The 22,818-nt window shown below is 54.4% G+C and overlaps 1 protein-coding gene across 2 annotated transcripts in view; it reads right to left on the reverse strand.

Annotated features, from left to right (window-relative positions):
* The window catches only part of LOC106593673 (receptor tyrosine-protein kinase erbB-4), a 617,461-nt gene that overhangs the window by 12,514 nt on the left and 582,129 nt on the right, over positions 1–22,818 (reverse strand). For both annotated transcript variants that reach the window (XM_045699348.1, XM_045699347.1), the window contains exons 21-23: positions 5,456–5,611; positions 3,987–4,062; positions 1,323–1,469 (exon numbers count right to left, since the gene is read on the reverse strand). In XM_045699348.1, the coding sequence (XP_045555304.1) occupies positions 1,323–1,469; positions 3,987–4,062; positions 5,456–5,611 (379 nt within the window). The remainder of the gene's footprint in view (positions 1–1,322; positions 1,470–3,986; positions 4,063–5,455; positions 5,612–22,818) is intronic.

Raw genomic sequence — 22,818 nt, forward strand, 5'->3', positions numbered from 1 at the left:
CTTTAGAAGCTTCTGATAGGCTAATTGACATCATTTGAGTCAATTGGAGGTGTACCTGTGGATGCATTTCAAGGCCTACCTTCAAACTCAGTGCCTCTTTGCTTGACATCATGGGAAAATCAAAAGAAATCAGCCAAGACCTCAGAAAAAAATTGTAGACCTCCACAAGTCTGGTTCATCCTTGGGAGCAATTTCCAAACGCCTGTAGATACCACGTTCATCTGTACAAACAATAGTACGCAAGTATAAACACCATAGGACCATGCAGCCGTCATACCGCTCAGGAAGGAGACGTGTTCTGTCTCCTAGAGATGAACGTACTTTGGTGCAAAAAGTGCAAATCAATCCCAGAACATCAGCAAAGGACCTTGTGAAGATGCTGGAGGAAACAGGTACAAAAGTATCTATATCCACAGTAAAACGAGTCCTATAATGACATAACCTGAAACGCCACTCAGCAAGGAAGAAGCTACTGCTCCAAAACCGCCATTAAAAAGCCAGACTACTTCTCCAAAAAGTACGATCTTTGTCCCCATGTGCAGTTGCAAACTGTAGTTTGGCTTTTTTATGGCGGTTTTGGAGCAGTGGCTTCTTCCTTGCTGAGCAGCCTTTCAGGTTATGTCGATATAAGACTTGTTTTACTCTGGATATAGATACTTTTGTACCTGTTTCCTCCAGCATCTTCACAAGGTCCTTTGCTGTTGTTCTGGGATTGATTTGCACTCTAGGAGACAGAACACATCTCCTTCCTGAGCGGTATGACAGCTGCATGGTCCCATGGTGTTTATACTTGCGTACTATTGTTTGTACAGATGAACGTGGTACCTTCAGGCATTTGGAAATTGCTCCCAAGGATGAACCAGACTTGTGGAGGTCTAAAAAAAAAATTCAGAGGTCTTGGCTGATTTCTTTTGATTTTCCCATGATGTCACGCAAAGAGGCACTGAGTTTGAAGGTAGGCCTTGAAATGCATCCACAGGTACACCTCCAATTGACTCATTATGTCAATTAGCCTAACAGAAGCTTCTAAAACCATGACATAATTTTCTGGAATTTTCCAAGCTGTTTAAAGGCACAGTCAACTTAGTGTATGTAAACTTCTGACACACTGGAATTGTGATACAGTGAATTATAAGTGAAATAATGTGTCTGTAAACAATTGTTGGAAAAATTACTTGTGTCATGCAAGAAGTAGATGTCCTAACCGACCTGCCAAAACTACAGTTTGTTAACAAGAAATTTGTGGAATGGTTGAAAAATGAGTTTTAATGACTCCAACCTAAGTGTATGTAAACTTCTGACTTCAACTGTATCATACGTACATTTAACCATGACCATATAGACGTCTATGGTGCAGATGGGGGGCTGAGCTAGACGCTCGCCCTTCTCCAGGATGTCTGGGATCTCCCGCGTGGGGATGCCGTCATACGGCTTTCCTCCGAAAGTCATCAGCTCCCAGATAGTCACACCTGGAGAGAGAGAGAGAGAGAGAGAGAGAGAGAGAGAAAGAGAGAGAGAGAGGGGAGAGAGAGAGAGAGAGAGAGAGAGAGAGAGAGAGAGGGAGAGAGCGAGAGAGAGAGACAGAGAGAGAGAGAGTGAGAGAGAGAGAAAGGGAGAGAGAGGGGAAGAGAGAACACGAGAGAGAGAGAGAGAGAGGGAGAGAGCGAGAGAGAGAGAGAGAGAGAGCGAGAGAGAGAGAGAGAGAGAGAGAGAGAGAGAGAGAGAGAGAGAGAGAGAGAGAGAGAGAGAGAGGGAGAGATTGAGAAAGAGAGAGAGAGAGAAAGTGAGAGAGAAGAGAAAGAGAGAAAGAGAGAGAAAGTGAGAGAGCGAGAGAGAGGAAGAGAGAGAAAGTGAGAGAGTGAGAGAGCGAGAGAGAGAGAGAGAGAGAGAGAGAGAGCGAGAGAAAGTGTGAGAGAAGAGAAAGAGAGAAAGAGAGAGAAAGTGAGAGAGCGAGAGAGAGAAAGAAAGAGAGAAAGAGAGAAAGAGAGAGAAAGTGAGAGTGAGAGAGAGAGAGAGAGAGAGAGAGAGAGAGAGCGAGAGAAAGTGTGTGTGAGAGAGAGAGAGAGAGAGAGAGAGAGAGAGAGAGAGTGTAATGTTTACTGTTCATTTTAATTGTTTATTTCAGTTTGTTTATTATCTACATTGCTCAAAAAAATAAAGGGAACACTAAAATAACACATTCTAGATCTGAATGAAAGAAATAATCTTATTAAATACTTTTTTCTTTACATAGTTGAATGTGCTGACAACAAAATCACACAAAAAAACCCAATGGAAATCCAATTTATCAACCCATGGAGGTCTGGATTTGGAGTCACACTCAAAATTAAAGTGGAAAACCACACTACAGGCTGATCCAACTTTGATGTAATGTCCTTAAAACAAGTCAAAATGAGGCTCAGTAGTGTGTGTGGCCTCCACGTGCCTGTATGACCTCCCTACAACGCCTGGGCATGCTCCTGATGAGGTGGCGGATGGTCTCCCGAGGGATCTCCTCCCAGACCTGGACTAAAGCATCCGCCAACTCCTGGACAGTATGTGGTGCAACGTGGCGTTGGTGGATGGAGCGAGACATGATGTCCCAGATGTGCTCATTTGGATTCAGGTCTGGGGAACGGGCGGGCCAGTCCATAGCATCAATGCCTTCCTCTTGCAGGAACTGCTGACACACTCCAGCCACATGAGGTCTAGCATTGTCTTGCATTAGGAGGAACCCAGGGCCAACCGCACCAGCATATGGTCTCACAAGGGGTCTGAGGATCTCATCTCGGTACCTAATGGCAGTCAGGCTACCTCTGGCGAGCACATGGAGGGCTGTGCGGCCCCCCAAAGAAATGCCACACCATGACTGACCCACCGCCAAACCGGTCATGCTGGAGGATGTTGCAGGTAGCAGAACGTTCTCCACGGCGTCTTCTGACTCTGTCACGTCTGTCACGTCCTCAGTGTGAACCTGCTTTCATCTGTGAAGAGCACAGGGCGCCAGTGGCGAATTTGCCAATCTTGGTGTTCTCTGGCAAATGCCAAACGTCCTGCACGGTGTTGGGCTGTAAGCACAACCCCCACCTGTGGACGTCGGGCCTTCATACCACCCTCATGGAGTCTGTTTCTGACCGTTTGAGCAGACACATGCACATTTGTGGCCTGCTGGAGGTCATTTTGCAGGGCTCTGGCAGTGCTTCTCCTGCTCCTCCTTGCACAAAGGCGGAGGTAGCGGTCCTGCTGCTGGGTTGTTGCCCTCCTACGGCCTCCTCCACGTCTCCTGATGTACTGGCCTGTCTCCTGGTAGTGCCTCCATGCTCTGGACACTACACTGACAGACACAGCAAACCTTCTTGCCACAGCTCGCATTGATGTGCCATCCTGGATGAGCTGCACTACCTGAGCCACTTGTGTGGGTTGTAGACTCCGTCTCATGCTACCACTAGAGTGAAAGCACCGCCAGCATTCAAAAGTGACCAAAACATCAGCCAGGAAGCATAGGAACTGAGAAGTGGTCTGTGGTCTCCACCTGCAGAACCACTCCTTTATTGGGGGTGTCTTGCTTATTGCCTATAATTTCCACCTGTTGTCTATTCCATTTGCACAACAGCATGTGAAATGTATTGTCAATCAGTGTTGCTTCCTAAGTGGACAGTTTGATTTCACAGAAGTGTGATTGACTTGGAGTTACATTGTGTTGTTTAAGTGTTCCCTTTATTTTTTTGAGCAGTATATTTCACTTGCTTTGGCAACGTTAACATATGTTTCCCATGTCAATAAAGCCCTTACATTGAAATTGTATTGAATTGAAAGAGAGAGAGAAAACAAAAGACAGAAAATGAGGGAGAGAGAGATAGGTAAAGAGAGAGAGGAAGAAAGCAAATAAGATAGAAAGAAAGAGAAAACGAGAGGGAAAGAGAATGAGAGAAAAAGGAGAAACAGGAAGTCAGGTCATTTTGGCTAATGATGCGTCTAGTATCGTTTGTTTGTAATGTCACACGTACCGTAGCTCCACACATCACTCTGGTGTGTGAACTTCCTGTAGTGAATACACTCCAACGCCATCCACTTAATGGGCATCTAGAGAGTAGAGAGAGAGAGAAAGGGAGAGAGAGAGAAAGAGCGGGGGGAGGGGGGTGAGAGTGAGAGAGAGAGAACAAGAGTAAGAGAGCGAGAAGGGGATGAGAGAGAGAGAGAGAGCGAGAGAGGGAGAGAGAGAGAAAGAGAGAGAGAGAGACAAAGGGAGAGGTGGAGAGACAGAGAGAGAAAGAGAAGGATTATTCACTCTAGCGCACTGAAGACACAAATGTCAAGAGAGAACAGACAAGTGTTAGTGAATGTTTCCTCTCTGACCTAAAACTCTCTGATTCATCATCATTTATCAGATGTAAAGGTTGTGATGGGTCTATGTAGAACAATAGATTCTCTGTTTTCATATTCCTGGTAGAACTGACCTTAAGACTTCTAACAGTTAATACCATCTATGTTCTAATCCTAGTCAACAATTGAGTAGCCTCATTCCATTACGTTCCATTCATATCCATGGCAGGAATTGAAATGAAATGAAACAAGTCTTCAAAATATGAAGGTCAGCTTTCATTATGTGCATGATCTTGGATCCAAGACTGACTTCTGCATGTTGCAAGGCATTTTCTGGAATGGACAGGGATATGCCAGTGTAACACTTGTTACAGTGGAATGTACAACGTGTCAACATTGGCCGTCATAGCAACCAGTACCACATCATGTGATTTTCTTCTGGACTGGAGAACCCAATTTCCCCCTGCAGGTAGGTACACCGTGGAAATCTATTACCTACTAGAACATGACCGGTATTACATATCCTGTCTATATTAACTGGGTTTCATCTCTCACTCTCTTCTCTACTGCAACTCCAAGAGGAAAATGAAACACACTTGTTTTCAATGGTATACAGTGCATTCGGAAAAGTATTCAGACCCCTTGACTTTTTCCACATTTTGTGACGTTACAGCCTTATTCTAAATTAATAAAAAAATGTTCTTCCTCATCCATCTACACACAATACCCCATCATGACATCAAAATACCCCATCATGACATCAAAATACCCCATCATGACATCACAATACCCCATCATGACGAAGTGAAAACAGGTTTATAGACATTTTTGCAAATGTATTAAAATAAAAATGGTTGCTGATAATGGGCCTCTGTATGCCTATGTAGATATTCCATAAAAAATCTGCCATTTCCAGCTACAATAGTCATTTACAACATTAACGATGCCTACACTGTATATCTGATCAATTTGATGTCTTTCAAAAACAAGGACATTTCTAAATGACCCCAAACTTTTAAACTGTGGTGTTTATATTAATCAATGGATTCTGGGTACCGTCGCAACACATGCACACACACACACACACACACACACACACACACACACACACACACACACACACACACACACACACACACACACACACACACACCTTGCCCCCATCTGCGTTGTACTCTTTCTCGTCGACGTCCAGCAGTCTGGCCAGGCCAAAGTCAGTGATCTTGATGTGATTGGGGGACTTGACCAGAACATTACGTGCTGCCAGATCTCTGTGGACCAGCCTTCTCTCCTCCAGATACATCATACCCTGGGATGGTGGCAGAGAGAGAGAGAGAGAGAGAGAGAGAGAGAGAGAGAGAGAGAGAGGAGGGAGAGAGAGAGGGAGAGAGAGAGGGCGAGAGATAGCGAGAGGAGAGAGAGGAGGGGGAGGAGAGAGAGAGGAGGGAGAGAGAGGAGGGAGAGAGAAGCGAGAGTAGAGAGAGAGGGGGGAGGAGAGAGAGAGATAGGAAAGAGGAGATAGAAAGACAGAGAGGGAGAGAGAGAGACAAATAGAGAGAGAGGGGGGAGAGGAGAGGAGAGATAGAGATAGGATAGAGGATATAGAGAGAGATAGACAGTGAGAGATGGAGGGAGAGAGCGAGAGAGGGAGAGACAAATAGAGATAGAGAGATTGACAGCGAGAGAGGGAGGGAGAGAGAAATACACCATTTTTCTGATTACGTATTTCCATTTCCATCACAATCATCATCATCACAATCATTATCGTCACAATCATTATCATCATCAACATCAACACCACCACCACCATCATCAGCACCATCATTCTCTCTTCTCCCTACCCTGCACTGTTCTCCCTGCCCTGGTCTGCCGGCCCTGCCCAGGTCTCCCTGCCCTGCCCTGCTCTGTACTGTTCTCCCAGCCCTGTTCTGCCCTGCCCTGTACTGTTCTCCCTGCCCTGCCCTGCCCTGCCCTGCCCTGCCCTGCCCTGCCCTGCCCTGCCCTGCCCAGCCCTGTTCTTCCTGCCCCGCCCTGCCCTGCCCTGCCCTGCCCTGTTCTCCCTGCCCTGCCCTGCCCTGTTCGCCCTACCCTGCCCTGTTCTCCCTACCCTGCCCTGCCCTGTTCGCCCTACCCTGCCCTGTTCTCCCCCTACCCTGCCCTGTTCTCCCTACCCTGCCCTGCCCTGTTCGCCCTGCCCTGCCCTGCGCTGTTCTCCCTGCCCTGTTCTCCCTGCCCTGTTCTCCCTGCCCTGTTCTCCCTGCCCTGCCCTGTTCTCCCTGCCCTGCCCTGCCCTGCCCTGCCCTGTTCTCCCTACCCTGTTCTCCATGCCCTGCCCTGTTCTCCCTGCCCTGCCCAGCCATGCCCTGCCCTGTTCTCCCTGCCCTGTTCTCCCTGCCCTGCCCTGCCCTGCCCTGTTCTCCCTGCCCTGCCCTGTTCTCCCTGCCCTGTTCTCCCTGCCCTGTTCTCCCTGCCCTGTTCTCTCTGCCCTGTTCTCCCTGCCCTGCCCTGCCTGACAGACTGGGACAGGAGGTGTGTTAGGGAGAGTGACCCTGACAGACTGGGACAGGAGGTGTGTTAGGGAGAGTGACCCTGACAGACTGGGACAGGAGGGTGTTAGGGAGAGTGACCATGACAGACTGGGACAGGAGGTGTGTTAGGGAGAGTGACCCTGACAGACTGGGACAGGAGGTGTGTTAGGGAGAGTGACCCTGACAGACTGGGACAGGAGAGGTGTTAGGGAGAGTGACCCTGGCAGACTGAGACAGGAGGTGTGTTAGGGAGAGTGACCCTGACAGACTGGGACAGGAGGTGTGTTAGGGAGAGTGACCATGACAGACTGGGACAGGAGGTGTGTTAGGGAGAGTGAACCTGACAGACTTGGACAGGAGGTGTGTTAGGGAGAGTGACCCTGACAGACTGGGACAGGAGGTGTGTTAGGGAGACTGACCCTGACAGACTGGGACAGGAGGTGTGTTAGGGAGAGTGACCCTGACAGACTGGGACAGGAGGTGTGTTAGGGAGAGTGACCATGACAGACTGGGACAGGAGGTGTGTTACGGAGAGTGACCCTGACAGACTGGGACAGGAGGTGTGTTAGGGAGAGTGACCCTGACAGACTGGGACAGGAGAGGTGTTAGGGAGAGTGACCCTGGCAGACTGAGACAGGAGGTGTGTTAGGGAGAGTGACCCTGACAGACTGGGACAGGAGGTGTGTTAGGGAGAGTGACCATGACAGACTGGGACAGGAGGTGTGTTAGGGAGAGTGACCCTGACAGACTGGGACAGGAGGTGTGTTAGGGAGAGTGACCCTGACAGACTGGGACAGGAGAGGTGTTAGGGAGAGTGACCCTGGCAGACTGAGACAGGAGGTGTGTTAGGGAGAGTGACCCTGACAGACTGGGACAGGAGGTGTGTTAGGGAGAGTGACCCTGGCAGACTGGGACAGGAGGTGTGTTAGGGAGAGTGACCATGACAGACTGGGACAGGAGGTGTGTTAGGGAGAGTGACCCTGACAGACTGGGACAGGAGGTGTGTTAGGGAGAGTGACCCTGACAAACTGGGACAGGAGGTGTGTTAGGGAGAGTGACCCTGGCAGACTGGGACAGGAGGTGTGTTAGGGAGAGTGACCCTGACAGACTGGGACAGGAGGTGTGTTAGGGAGAGTGACCATGACAGACTGGGACAGGAGGTGTGTTAGGGAGAGTGACCCTGACAGACTGGGACAGGAGGTGTGTTAGGGAGAGTGACCCTGACAGACTGGGACAGGAGGTGTGTTAGGGAGAGTGACCCTGGCAGACTGGGACAGGAGGTGTGTTAGGGAGACTGACCCTGACAGACTGGGACAGGAGGTGTGTTAGGGAGAGTGACCCTGACAGACTGGGACAGGAGGTGTGTTAGGGAGAGTGACCCTGACAGACTGGGACAGGAGGTGTGTTAGGGAGAGTGACCCTGACAGACTGGGACAGGAGGTGTGTTAGGGAGACTGACCCTGACAGACTGGGACAGGAGGTGTGTTAGGGAGAGTGACCCTGACAGACTGGGACAGGAGGTGTGTTAGGGAGAGTGACCATGACAGACTGGGACAGGAGGTGTGTTACGGAGAGTGACCCTGACAGACTGGGACAGGAGGTGTGTTAGGGAGAGTGACCCTGACAGACTGGGACAGGAGAGGTGTTAGGGAGAGTGACCCTGGCAGACTGAGACAGGAGGTGTGTTAGGGAGACTGACCCTGACAGACTGGGACAGGAGGTGTGTTAGGGAGAGTGACCATGACAGACTGGGACAGGAGGTGTGTTAGGGAGAGTGACCCTGACAGACTGGGACAGGAGGTGTGTTAGGGAGAGTGACCCTGACAGACTGGGACAGGAGAGGTGTTAGGGAGAGTGACCCTGGCAGACTGAGACAGGAGGTGTGTTAGGGAGAGTGACCCTGACAGACTGGGACAGGAGGTGTGTTAGGGAGAGTGACCCTGGCAGACTGGGACAGGAGGTGTGTTAGGGAGAGTGACCCTGCAGACTGGGACAGGAGGTGTGTTAGGGAGAGTGACCCTGACAGACTGGGACAGGAGTTGTGTTAGGGAGAGTGACCCTGACAGACTGGGACAGGAGGTGTGTTAAGGAGAGTGACCCTGACAGACTGGGACAGGAGGTGTGTTAGGGAGAGTGACCCTGACAGACTGGGACAGGAGGTGTGTTAGGGAGAGTGACCCTGACAGACTGGGACAGGAGGTGTGTTAGGGAGAGTGACCCTGACAGACTGGGACAGGAGGTGTGTTAGGGAGAGTGACCCTGACAGACTGGGACAGGAGGTGTGTTAGGGAGAGTGACCCTGACAGACTGGGACAGGAGGTGTGTTAGGGAGAGTGACCCTGACAGACTGGGACAGGAGGTGTGTTAGGGAGAGTGACCCTGACAGACTGGGACAGGAGGTGTGTTAGGGAGAGTGACCCTGACAGACTGGGACAGGAGGTGTGTTAGGGAGAGTGACCCTGACAGACTGGGACAGGAGGTGTGTTAGGGAGAGTGACCCTGACAGACTGGGACAGGAGGTGTGTTAGGGAGAGTGACCCTGACAGACTGGGACAGGAGGTGTGTTAGGGAGAGTGACCCTGACAGACTGGGACAGGAGGTGTGTTAGGGAGAGTGACCCTGACAGACTGGGACAGGAGTTGTGTTAGGGAGAGTGACCCTGACAGACTGGGACAGGAGGTGTGTTAGGGAGAGTGACCCTGACAGACTGGGACAGGAGGTGTGTTAGGGAGAGTGACCCTGACAGACTGGGACAGGAGGTGTGTTAGGGAGAGTGACCCTGACAGACTGGGACAGGAGGTGTGTTAGGGAGAGTGACCCTGACAGACTGGGACAGGAGGTGTGTTAGGGAGAGTGACCCTGACAGACTGGGACAGGAGGTGTGTTAGGGAGAGTGACCCTGACAGACTGGGACAGGAGGTGTGTTAGGTAGAGTGACCCTGACAGACTGGGAAAGGAGGTGTGTTAGGGAGAGTGACCCTGCAGACTGGGACAGGAGTTGTGTTAGGGAGAGTGACCCTGACAGACTGGGACAGGAGGTGTTAGGGAGAGTGACCCTGACAGACTGGGACAGGAGGTGTGTTAGGGAGAGTGACCCTGACAGACTGGGACAGGAGGTGTGTTAGGGAGAGTGACCCTGACAGACTGGGACAGGAGGTGTGTTAGGGAGAGTGACCCTGACAGACTGGGACAGGAGGTGTGTTAGGGAGAGTGACCCTGACAGACTGGGACAGGAGTTGTGTTAGGGAGAGTGACCCTGACAGACTGGGACAGGAGGTGTGTTAGGGAGAGTGACCCTGACAGACTGGGACAGGAGGTGTGTTAGGGAGAGTGACCCTGACAGACTGGGACAGGAGGTGTGTTAGGGAGAGTGACCCTGACAGACTGGGACAGGAGTTGTGTTAGGGAGAGTGACCCTGACAGACTGGGACAGGAGGTGTGTTAGGGAGAGTGACCCTGACAGACTGGGACAGGAGGTGTGTTAGGGAGAGTGACCCTGACAGACTGGGACAGGAGGTGTGTTAGGGAGAGACACTGGGCAGAGTGTTAGAGAGTGACCCTGACAGACTGGGACAGGAGGTGTGTTAGGGAGAGTGACCCTGACAGACTGGGACAGGAGGTGTGTTAGGGAGAGTGACCCTGACAGACTGGGACAGGAGGTGTGTTAGGGAGAGTGACCCTGACAGACTGGGACAGGAGGTGTGTTAGGGAGAGTGACCCTGACAGACTGGGACAGGAGGTGTGTTAGGGAGAGTGACCCTGACAGACTGGGACAGGAGGTGTGTTAGGGAGAGTGACCCTGACAGACTGGGACAGGAGGTGTGTTAGGGAGAGTGACCCTGACAGACTGGGACAGGAGGTGTGTTAGGGAGAGTGACCCTGACAGACTGGGACAGGAGGTGTGTTAGGGAGAGTGACCCTGACAGACTGGGACAGGAGGTGTGTTAGGGAGAGTGACCCTGACAGACTGGGACAGCAGGTGTGTTAGGGAGAGTGACCCTGACAGACTGGGACAGGAGGTGTGTGTTAGGGAGAGTGACCCTGACAGACTGGGACAGGAGGTGTGTTAGGGAGAGTGACCCTGACAGACTGGGACAGGAGGTGTGTTAGGGAGAGTGACCCTGACAGACTGGGACAGGAGGTGTGTTAGGGAGAGTGACCCTGACAGACTGGGACAGGAGGTGTGTTAGGGAGAGTGACCCTGACAGACTGGGACAGGAGGTGTGTTAGGGAGAGTGACCCTGACAGACTGGGACAGGAGGTGTGTTAGGGAGAGTGACCCTGACAGACTGGGACAGGAGGTGTGTTAGGGAGAGTGACCCTGACAGACTGGGACAGGAGGTGTGTTAGGGAGAGTGACCCTGACAGACTGGGACAGGAGGTGTGTTAGGGAGAGTGACCCTGACAGACTGGGACAGGAGGTGTGTTAGGGAGAGTGACCCTGACAGACTGGGACAGGAGATGTGTTAGGGAGAGTGACCCTGACAGACTGGGACAGGAGGTGTGTTAGGGAGAGTGACCCTGACAGACTGGGACAGGAGGTGTGTTAGGGAGAGTGACCCTGACAGACTGGGACAGGAGGTGTGTTAGGGAGAGTGACCCTGACAGACTGGGACAGGAGGTGTGTTAGGGAGAGTGACCCTGACAGACTGGGACAGGAGGTGTGTTAGGGAGAGTGACCCTGACAGACTGGGACAGGAGGTGTGTTAGGGAGAGTGACCCTGACAGACTGGGACAGGAGGTGTGTTAGGGAGAGTGACCCTGACAGACTGGGACAGGAGGTGTGTTAGGGAGAGTGACCCTGACAGACTGGGACAGGAGGTGTGTTAGGGAGAGTGACCCTGACAGACTGGGACAGGAGGTGTGTTAGGGAGAGTGACCCTGACAGACTGGGACAGGAGGTGTGTTAGGGAGAGTGACCCTGACAGACTGGGACAGGAGGTGTGTTAGGGAGAGTGACCCTGACAGACTGGGACAGGAGGTGTGTTAGGGAGAGTGACCCTGACAGACTGGGACAGGAGGTGTGTTAGGGAGAGTGACCCTGACAGACTGGGACAGGAGGTGTGTTAGGGAGAGTGACCCTGACAGACTGGGACAGGAGGTGTGTTAGGGAGAGTGACCCTGACAGACTGGGACAGGAGGTGTGTTAGGGAGAGTGACCCTGACAGACTGGGACAGGAGGTGTGTTAGGGAGAGTGACCCTGACAGACTGGGACAGGAGGTGTGTTAGGGAGAGTGACCCTGACAGACTGGGACAGGAGGTGTGTTAGGGAGAGTGACCCTGACAGACTGGGACAGGAGGTGTGTTAGGGAGAGTGACCCTGACAGACTGGGACAGGAGGTGTGTTAGGGAGAGTGACCCTGACAGACTGGGACAGGAGGTGTGTTAGGGAGAGTGACCCTGACAGACTGGGACAGGAGGTGTGTTAGGGAGAGTGACCCTGACAGACTGGGACAGGAGGTGTGTTAGGGAGAGTGACCCTGACAGACTGGGACAGGAGGTGTGTTAGGGAGAGTGACCCTGACAGACTGGGACAGGAGGTGTGTTAGGGAGAGTGACCCTGACAGACTGGGACAGGAGGTGTGTTAGGGAGAGTGACCCTGACAGACTGGGACAGGAGGTGTGTTAGGGAGAGTGACCCTGACAGACTGGGACAGGAGGTGTGTTAGGGAGAGTGACCCTGACAGACTGGGACAGGAGGTGTGTTAGGGAGAGTGACCCTGACAGACTGGGACAGGAGGTGTGTTAGGGAGAGTGACCCTGACAGACTGGGACAGGAGGTGTGTTAGGGAGAGTGACCCTGACAGACTGGGACAGGAGGTGTGTTAGGGAGAGTGACCCTGACAGACTGGGACAGGAGGTGTGTTAGGGAGAGTGACCCTGACAGACTGGGACAGGAGGTGTGTTAGGGAGAGTGACCCTGACAGACTGGGACAGGAGGTGTGTTAGGGAGAGTGACCCTGACAGACTGGGACAGGAGGTGTGTTAGGGAGAGTGACCCTGACAGACTGGGACAGGAGGTGTGTTAGGGAGAGTGACCCTGACAGACTGGGACAGGAGGTGTGTTAGGGAGAGTGACCCTGACAGACTGGGACAGGAGGTGTGTTAGGGAGAGTGACCCTGACAGACTGGGACAGGAGGTGTGTTAGGGAGAGTGACCCTGACAGACTGGGACAGGAGGTGTGTTAGGGAGAGTGACCCTGACAGACTGGGACAGGAGGTGTGTTAGGGAGAGTGACCCTGACAGACTGGGACAGGAGGTGTGTTAGGGAGAGTGACCCTGACAGACTGGGACAGGAGGTGTGTTAGGGAGAGTGACCCTGACAGACTGGGACAGGAGGTGTGTTAGGGAGAGTGACCCTGACAGACTGGGACAGGAGGTGTGTTAGGGAGAGTGACCCTGACAGACTGGGACAGGAGGTGTGTTAGGGAGAGTGACCCTGACAGACTGGGACAGGAGGTGTGTTAGGGAGAGTGACCCTGACAGACTGGGACAGGAGGTGTGTTAGGGAGAGTGACCCTGACAGACTGGGACAGGAGGTGTGTTAGGGAGAGTGACCCTGACAGACTGGGACAGGAGGTGTGTTAGGGAGAGTGACCCTGACAGACTGGGACAGGAGGTGTGTTAGGGAGAGTGACCCTGACAGACTGGGACAGGAGGTGTGTTAGGGAGAGTGACCCTGACAGACTGGGACAGGAGGTGTGTTAGGGAGAGTGACCCTGACAGACTGGGACAGGAGGTGTGTTAGGGAGAGTGACCCTGACAGACTGGGACAGGAGGTGTGTAGGGAGAGTGACCCTGACAGACTGGGACAGGAGGTGTGTTAGGGAGAGTGACCCTGACAGACTGGGACAGGAGGTGTGTTAGGGAGAGTGACCCTGACAGACTGGGACAGGAGGTGTGTTAGGGAGAGTGACCCTGACAGACTGGGACAGGAGGTGTGTTAGGGAGAGTGACCCTGACAGACTGGGACAGGAGGTGTGTTAGGGAGAGTGACCCTGACAGACTGGGACAGGAGGTGTGTTAGGGAGAGTGACCCTGACAGACTGGGACAGGAGGTGTGTTAGGGAGAGTGACCCTGACAGACTGGGACAGGAGGTGTGTTAGGGAGAGTGACCCTGACAGACTGGGACAGGAGGTGTGTTAGGGAGAGTGACCCTGACAGACTGGGACAGGAGGTGTGTTAGGAAGTGACGCCTGACAGACTGGGACAGGAGGTGTGTTAGGGAGAGTGACCCTGACAGACTGGGACAGGAGGTGTGTTAGGGAGAGTGACCCTGACAGACTGGGACAGGAGGTGTGTTAGGGAGAGTGACCCTGACAGACTGGGACAGGAGGTGTGTTAGGGAGAGTGACCCTGACAGACTGGGACAGGAGGTGTGTTAGGGAGAGTGACCCTGACAGACTGGGACAGGAGGTGTGTTAGGGAGAGTGACCCTGACAGACTGGGACAGGAGGTGTGTTAGGGAGAGTGACCCTGACAGACTGGGACAGGAGGTGTGTTAGGGAGAGTGACCCTGACAGACTGGGACAGGAGGTGTGTTAGGGAGAGTGACCCTGACAGACTGGGACAGGAGGTGTGTTAGGGAGAGTGACCCTGACAGACTGGGACAGGAGGTGTGTTAGGGAGAGTGACCCTGACAGACTGGGACAGGAGGTGTGTTAGGGAGAGTGACCCTGACAGACTGGGACAGGAGGTGTGTTAGGGAGAGTGACCCTGACAGACTGGGACAGGAGGTGTGTTAGGGAGAGTGACCCTGACAGACTGGGACAGGAGGTGTGTTAGGGAGAGTGACCCTGACAGACTGGGACAGGAGGTGTGTTAGGGAGAGTGACCCTGACAGACTGGGACAGGAGGTGTGTTAGGGAGAGTGACCCTGACAGACTGGGACAGGAGGTGTGTTAGGGAGAGTGACCCTGACAGACTGGGACAGGAGGTGTGTTAGGGAGAGTGACCCTGACAGACTGGGACAGGAGGTGTGTTAGGGAGAGTGACCCTGACAGACTGGGACAGGAGGTGTGTTAGGGAGAGTGACCCTGACAGACTGGGACAGGAGGTGTGTTAGGGAGAGTGACCCTGACAGACTGGGACAGGAGGTGTGTTAGGGAGAGTGACCCTGACAGACTGGGACAGGAGGTGTGTTAGGGAGAGTGACCCTGACAGACTGGGACAGGAGGTGTGTTAGGGAGAGTGACCCTGACAGACTGGGACAGGAGGTGTGTTAGGGAGAGTGACCCTGACAGACTGGGACAGGAGGTGTGTTAGGGAGAGTGACCCTGACAGACTGGGACAGGAGGTGTGTTAGGGAGAGTGACCCTGACAGACTGGGACAGGAGGTGTGTTAGGGAGAGTGACCCTGACAGACTGGGACAGGAGGTGTGTTAGGGAGAGTGACCCTGACAGACTGGGACAGGAGGTGTGTTAGGGAGAGTGACCCTGACAGACTGGGACAGGAGGTGTGTTAGGGAGAGTGACCCTGACAGACTGGGACAGGAGGTGTGTTAGGGAGAGTGACCCTGACAGACTGGGACAGGAGGTGTGTTAGGGAGAGTGACCCTGACAGACTGGGACAGGAGGTGTGTTAGGGAGAGTGACCCTGACAGACTGGGACAGGAGGTGTGTTAGGGAGAGTGACCCTGACAGACTGGGACAGGAGGTGTGTTAGGGAGAGTGACCCTGACAGACTGGGACAGGAGGTGTGTTAGGGAGAGTGACCCTGACAGACTGGGACAGGAGGTGTGTTAGGGAGAGTGACCCTGACAGACTGGGACAGGAGGTGTGTTAGGGAGAGTGACCCTGACAGACTGGGACAGGAGGTGTGTTAGGGAGAGTGACCCTGACAGACTGGGACAGGAGGTGTGTTAGGGGAGAGTGACCCTGACAGACTGGGACAGGAGGTGTGTTAGGGAGAGTGACCCTGACAGACTGGGACAGGAGGTGTGTTAGGGAGAGTGACCCTGACAGACTGGGACAGGAGGTGTGTTAGGGAGAGTGACCCTGACAGACTGGGACAGGAGGTGTGTTAGGGAGAGTGACCCTGACAGACTGGGACAGGAGGTGTGTTAGGGAGAGTGACCCTGACAGACTGGGACAGGAGGTGTGTTAGGGAGAGTGACCCTGACAGACTGGGACAGGAGGTGTGTTAGGGAGAGTGACCCTGACAGACTGGGACAGGAGGTGTGTTAGGGAGAGTGACCCTGACAGACTGGGACAGGAGGTGTGTTAGGGAGAGTGACCCTGACAGACTGGGACAGGAGGTGTGTTAGGGAGAGTGACCCTGACAGACTGGGACAGGAGGTGTGTTAGGGAGAGTGACCCTGACAGACTGGGACAGGAGGTGTGTTAGGGAGAGTGACCCTGACAGACTGGGACAGGAGGTGTGTTAGGGAGAGTGACCCTGACAGACTGGGACAGGAGGTGTGTTAGGGAGAGTGACCCTGACAGACTGGGACAGGAGGTGTGTTAGGGAGAGTGACCCTGACAGACTGGGACAGGAGGTGTGTTAGGGAGAGTGACCCTGACAGACTGGGACAGGAGGTGTGTTAGGGAGAGTGACCCTGACAGACTGGGACAGGAGGTGTGTTAGGGAGAGTGACCCTGACAGACTGGGACAGGAGGTGTGTTAGGGAGAGTGACCCTGACAGACTGGGACAGGAGGTGTGTTAGGGAGAGTGACCCTGACAGACTGGGACAGGAGGTGTGTTAGGGAGAGTGACCCTGACAGACTGGGACAGGAGGTGTGTTAGGGAGAGTGACCCTGACAGACTGGGACAGGAGGTGTGTTAGGGAGAGTGACCCTGACAGACTGGGACAGGAGGTGTGTTAGGGGAGAGTGACCCTGACAGACTGGGACAGGAGGTGTGTTAGGGAGAGTGACCCTGACAGACTGGGACAGGAGGTGTGTTAGGGAGAGTGACCCTGACAGACTGGGACAGGAGGTGTGTTAGGGAGAGTGACCCTGACAGACTGGGACAGGAGGTGTGTTAGGGAGAGTGACCCTGACAGACTGGGACAGGAGGTGTGTTAGGGAGAGTGACCCTGACAGACTGGGACAGGAGGTGTGTTAGGGAGAGTGACCCTGACAGACTGGGACAGGAGGTGTGTTAGGGAGAGTGACCCTGACAGACTGGGACAGGAGGTGTGTTAGGGAGAGTGACCCTGACAGACTGGGACAGGAGGTGTGTTAGGGAGAGTGACCCTGACAGACTGGGACAGGAGGTGTGTTAGGGAGAGTGACCCTGACAGACTGGGACAGGAGGTGTGTTAGGGAGAGTGACCCTGACAGACTGGGACAGGAGGTGTGTTAGGGAGAGTGACCCTGACAGACTGGGACAGGAGGTGTGTTAGGGAGAGTGACCCTGACAGACTGGGACAGGAGGTGTGTTAGGGAGAGTGACCCTGACAGACTGGGACAGGAGGTGTGTTAGGGAGAGTGACCCTGACAGACTGGGACAGGAGGTGTGTTAGGGAGAGTGACCCTGACAGACTGGGACAGGAGGTGTGTTAGGGAGAGTGACCCTGACAGACTGGGACAGGAGGTGTGTTAGGGAGAGTGACCCTGACAGACTGGGACAGGAGGTGTGTTAGGGAGAGTGACCCTGACAGACTGGGACAGGAGGTGTGTTAGGGAGAGTGACCCTGACAGACTGGGACAGGAGGTGTGTTAGGGAGAGTGACCCTGACAGACTGGGACAGGAGGTGTGTTAGGGAGAGTGACCCTGACAGACTGGGACAGGAGGTGTGTTAGGGAGAGTGACCCTGACAGACTGGGACAGGAGGTGTGTTAGGGAGAGTGACCCTGACAGACTGGGACAGGAGGTGTGTTAGGGAGAGTGACCCTGACAGACTGGGACAGGAGGTGTGTTAGGGAGAGTGACCCTGACAGACTGGGACAGGAGGTGTGTTAGGGAGAGTGACCCTGACAGACTGGGACAGGAGGTGTGTTAGGGAGAGTGACCCTGACAGACTGGGACAGGAGGTGTGTTAGGGAGAGTGACCCTGACAGACTGGGACAGGAGGTGTGTTAGGGAGAGTGACCCTGACAGACTGGGACAGGAGGTGTGTTAGGGAGAGTGACCCTGACAGACTGGGACAGGAGGTGTGTTAGGGAGAGTGACCCTGACAGACTGGGACAGGAGGTGTGTTAGGGAGAGTGACCCTGACAGACTGGGACAGGAGGTGTGTTAGGGAGAGTGACCCTGACAGACTGGGACAGGAGGTGTGTTAGGGAGAGTGACCCTGACAGACTGGGACAGGAGGTGTGTTAGGGAGAGTGACCCTGACAGACTGGGACAGCAGGTGTGTTAGGGAGAGTGACCCTGACAGACTGGGACAGGAGGTGTGTTAGGGAGAGTGACCCTGACAGACTGGGACAGGAGGTGTGTTAGGGAGAGTGACCCTGACAGACTGGGACAGGAGGTGTGTTAGGGAGAGTGACCCTGACAGACTGGGACAGGAGGTGTGTTAGGGAGAGTGACCCTGACAGACTGGGACAGGAGGTGTGTTAGGGAGAGTGACCCTGACAGACTGGGACAGGAGGTGTGTTAGGGAGAGTGACCCTGACAGACTGGGACAGGAGGTGTGTTAGGGAGAGTGACCCTGACAGACTGGGACAGGAGGTGTGTTAGGGAGAGTGACCCTGACAGACTGGGACAGGAGGTGTGTTAGGGAGAGTGACCCTGACAGACTGGGACAGGAGGTGTGTTAGGGAGAGTGACCCTGACAGACTGGGACAGGAGGTGTGTTAGGGAGAGTGACCCTGACAGACTGGGACAGGAGGTGTGTTAGGGGAGAGTGACCCTGACAGACTGGGACAGGAGGTGTGTTAGGGAGAGTGACCCTGACAGACTGGGACAGGAGGTGTGTTAGGGAGAGTGACCCTGACAGACTGGGACAGGAGGTGTGTTAGGGAGAGTGACCCTGACAGACTGGGACAGGAGGTGTGTTAGGGAGAGTGACCCTGACAGACTGGGACAGGAGGTGTGTTAGGGAGAGTGACCCTGACAGACTGGGACAGGAGGTGTGTTAGGGAGAGTGACCCTGACAGACTGGGACAGGAGGTGTGTTAGGGAGAGTGACCCTGACAGACTGGGACAGGAGGTGTGTTAGGGAGAGTGACCCTGACAGACTGGGACAGGAGGTGTGTTAGGGAGAGTGACCCTGACAGACTGGGACAGCAGGTGTGTTAGGGAGAGTGACCCTGACAGACTGGGACAGGAGGTGTGTTAGGGAGAGTGACCCTGACAGACTGGGACAGGAGGTGTGTTAGGGAGAGTGACCCTGACAGACTGGGACAGGAGGTGTGTTAGGGAGAGTGACCCTGACAGACTGGGACAGGAGGTGTGTTAGGGAGAGTGACCCTGACAGACTGGGACAGGAGGTGTGTTAGGGAGAGTGACCCTGACAGACTGGGACAGGAGGTGTGTTAGGGAGAGTGACCCTGACAGACTGGGACAGGAGGTGTGTTAGGGAGAGTGACCCTGACAGACTGGGACAGGAGGTGTGTTAGGGAGAGTGACCCTGACAGACTGGGACAGGAGGTGTGTTAGGGAGAGTGACCCTGACAGACTGGGACAGGAGGTGTGTTAGGGAGAGTGACCCTGACAGACTGGGACAGGAGGTGTGTTAGGGAGAGTGACCCTGACAGACTGGGACAGGAGGTGTGTTAGGGAGAGTGACCCTGACAGACTGGGACATGAGGTGTGTTAGGGAGAGTGACCCTGACAGACTGGGACAGGAGGTGTTTAGGGAGAGTGACCCTGACAGACTGGGACAGGAAGTGTGTTAGGGAGAGTGACCCTGACAGACTGGGACAGGAGGTGTGTTAGGGAGAGTGACCCTGACAGACTGGGACAGGAGATGTGTTAGGGAGAGTGACCCTGACAGACTGGGACAGGACGTGTGTTAGGGAGAGTGACCCTGACAGACTGGGACAGGAGGTGTGTTAGGGAGAGTGACCCTGACAGACTGGGACAGGAGGTGTGTGTTAGGGAGAGTGACCCTGACAGACTGGGACAGGAGGTGTGTTAGGGAGAGTGACCCTGACAGACTGGGACAGGAGGTGTGTTAGGGAGAGTGACCCTGACAGACTGGGACAGGAGGTGTGTTAGGGAGAGTGACCCTGACAGACTGGGACAGGAGGTGTGTTAGGGAGAGTGACCCTGACAGACTGGGACAGGAGGTGTGTTAGGGAGAGTGACCCTGACAGACTGGGACAGGAGGTGTGTTAGGGAGAGTGACCCTGACAGACTGGGACAGGAGGTGTGTTAGGGAGAGTGACCCTGACAGACTGGGACAGCAGGTGTGTTAGGGAGAGTGACCCTGACAGACTGGGACAGGAGGTGTGTTAGGGAGAGTGACCCTGACAGACTGGGACAGGAGGTGTGTTAGGGAGAGTGACCCTGACAGACTGGGACAGGAGGTGTGTTAGGGAGAGTGACCCTGACAGACTGGGACAGGAGGTGTGTTAGGGAGAGTGACCCTGACAGACTGGGACAGGAGGTGTGTTAGGGAGAGTGACCCTGACAGACTGGGACAGGAGGTGTGTTAGGGAGAGTGACCCTGACAGACTGGGACAGGAGGTGTGTTAGGGAGAGTGACCCTGACAGACTGGGACAGGAGGTGTGTTAGGGAGAGTGACCCTGACAGACTGGGACAGGAGGTGTGTTAGGGAGAGTGACCCTGACAGACTGGGACAGGAGGTGTGTTAGGGAGAGTGACCCTGACAGACTGGGACAGGAGGTGTGTTAGGGAGAGTGACCCTGACAGACTGGGACAGGAAGTGTGTTAGGGAGAGTGACCCTGACAGACTGGGACATGAGGTGTGTTAGGGAGAGTGACCCTGACAGACTGGGACAGGAGGTGTTAGGGAGAGTGACCCTGACAGACTGGGACAGGAAGTGTGTTAGGGAGAGTGACCCTGACAGACTGGGACAGGAGGTGTATTAGGGAGAGTGACCCTGACAGACTGGGACAGGAGATGTGTTAGGGAGAGTGACCCTGCAGACTGGGACAGGACGGGTGTTAGGGAGAGTGACCCTGACAGACTGGGACAGGAGGTGTGTTAGGGAGAGTGACCCTGACAGACTGGGACAGGAGGTGTGTTAGGGAGAGTGACCCTGACAGACTGGGACAGGAGGTGTGTTAGGGAGAGTGACCCTGAGAGACTGGGACAGGAGGTGTGTTAGGGAGAGTGACCCTGACAGACTGGGACAGGAGGTGTGTTAGGGAGAGTGACCCTGACAGACTGGGACAGGAGGTGTGTTAGGGAGAGTGACCCTGACAGACTGGGACAGGCGGTGTGTTAGGGAGAGTGACCCTGACAGACTGGGACAGGAGGTGTGTTAGGGAGAGTGACCCTGACAGACTGGGACAGGAGGTGTGTTAGGGAGAGTGACCCTGACAGACTGGGACAGGAGATGTGTTAGGGAGAGTGACCCTGACAGACTGGGACAGGAGGTGTGTTAGGAAGAGTGACCCTGAAAGACTGGGACAGGAGTTGTGTTAGGGAGAGTGACCCTGACAGACTGGGACAGGAGGTGTGTTAGGGAGAGTGACCCTGACAGACTGGGACAGGACGTGTGTTAGGGAGAGTGACCCTGACAGACTGGGACAGGAGGTGTGTTAGGGAGAGTGACCCTGAAAGACTGGGACAGGAGGTGTGTTAGGGAGAGTGACCCTGACAGACTGGGACAGGAGGTGTGTTAGGGAGAGTGACCCTGACAGACTGGGACAGGAGGTGTGTTAGGGAGAGTGACCCTGACAGACTGGGACAGGAGGTGTGTTAGGGAGAGTGACCCTGACAGACTGGGACAGCAGGTATGTTAGGGAGAGTGACCCTGACAGACTGGGACAGGAGGTGTGTTAGGGAGAGTGACCCTGACAGACTGGGACAGGAGGTGTGTTAGGGAGAGTGACCCTGACAGACTGGGACAGGAGGTGTGTTAGGGAGAGTGACCCTGACAGACTGGGACAGGAGGTGTGTTAGGGAGAGTGACCCTGACAGACTGGGACAGGAGGTGTGTTAGGGAGAGTGACCCTGACAGACTGGGACAGGAGGTGTGTTAGGGAGAGTGACCCTGACAGACTGGGACAGGAGGTGTGTTAGGGAGAGTGACCCTGACAGACTGGGACAGGAGGTGTGTTAGGGAGAGTGACCCTGACAGACTGGGACAGGAGGTGTTAGGGAGAGTGACCCTGACAGACTGGGACAGGAAGTGTGTTAGGGAGAGTGACCCTGACAGACTGGGACAGGAGGTGTATTAGGGAGAGTGACCCTGACAGACTGGGACAGGAGATGTGTTAGGGAGAGTGACCCTGCAGCCTGGGACAGGACGGGTGTTAGGGAGAGTGACCCTGACAGACTGGGACAGGAGGTGTGTTAGGGAGAGTGACCCTGACAGACTGGGACAGGAGGTGTGTTAGGGAGAGTGACCCTGACAGACTGGGACAGGAGGTGTGTTAGGGAGAGTGACCCTGACAGACTGGGACAGGAGGTGTGTTAGGGAGAGTGACCCTGACAGACTGGGACAGGAGGTGTGTTAGGGAGAGTGACCCTGACAGACTGGGACAGCAGGTGTGTTAGGGAGAGTGACCCTGACAGACTGGGACAGGAGGTGTGTTAGGGAGAGTGACCCTGAGAGACTGGGACAGGAGGTGTGTTAGGGAGAGTGACCCTGACAGACTGGGACAGGAGGTGTGTTAGGGAGAGTGACCCTGACAGACTGGGACAGGAGGTGTGTTAGGGAGAGTGACCCTGACAGACTGGGACAGGAGGTGTGTTAGGGAGAGTGACCCTGACAGACTGGGACAGGAGGTGTGTTAGGGAGAGTGACCCTGACAGACTGGGACAGGAGGTGTGTTAGGGAGAGTGACCCTGACAGACTGGGACAGGAGGTGTGTTAGGGAGAGTGACCCTGACAGACTGGGACAGGAGGTGTGTTAGGGAGAGTGACCCTGACAGACTGGGACAGGAGTTGTGTTAGGG

The sequence above is a fragment of the Salmo salar genome, chromosome ssa17 (genome assembly GCF_905237065.1).
Source record: "Salmo salar chromosome ssa17, Ssal_v3.1, whole genome shotgun sequence".
Taxonomy (NCBI): domain Eukaryota; kingdom Metazoa; phylum Chordata; class Actinopteri; order Salmoniformes; family Salmonidae; genus Salmo; species Salmo salar.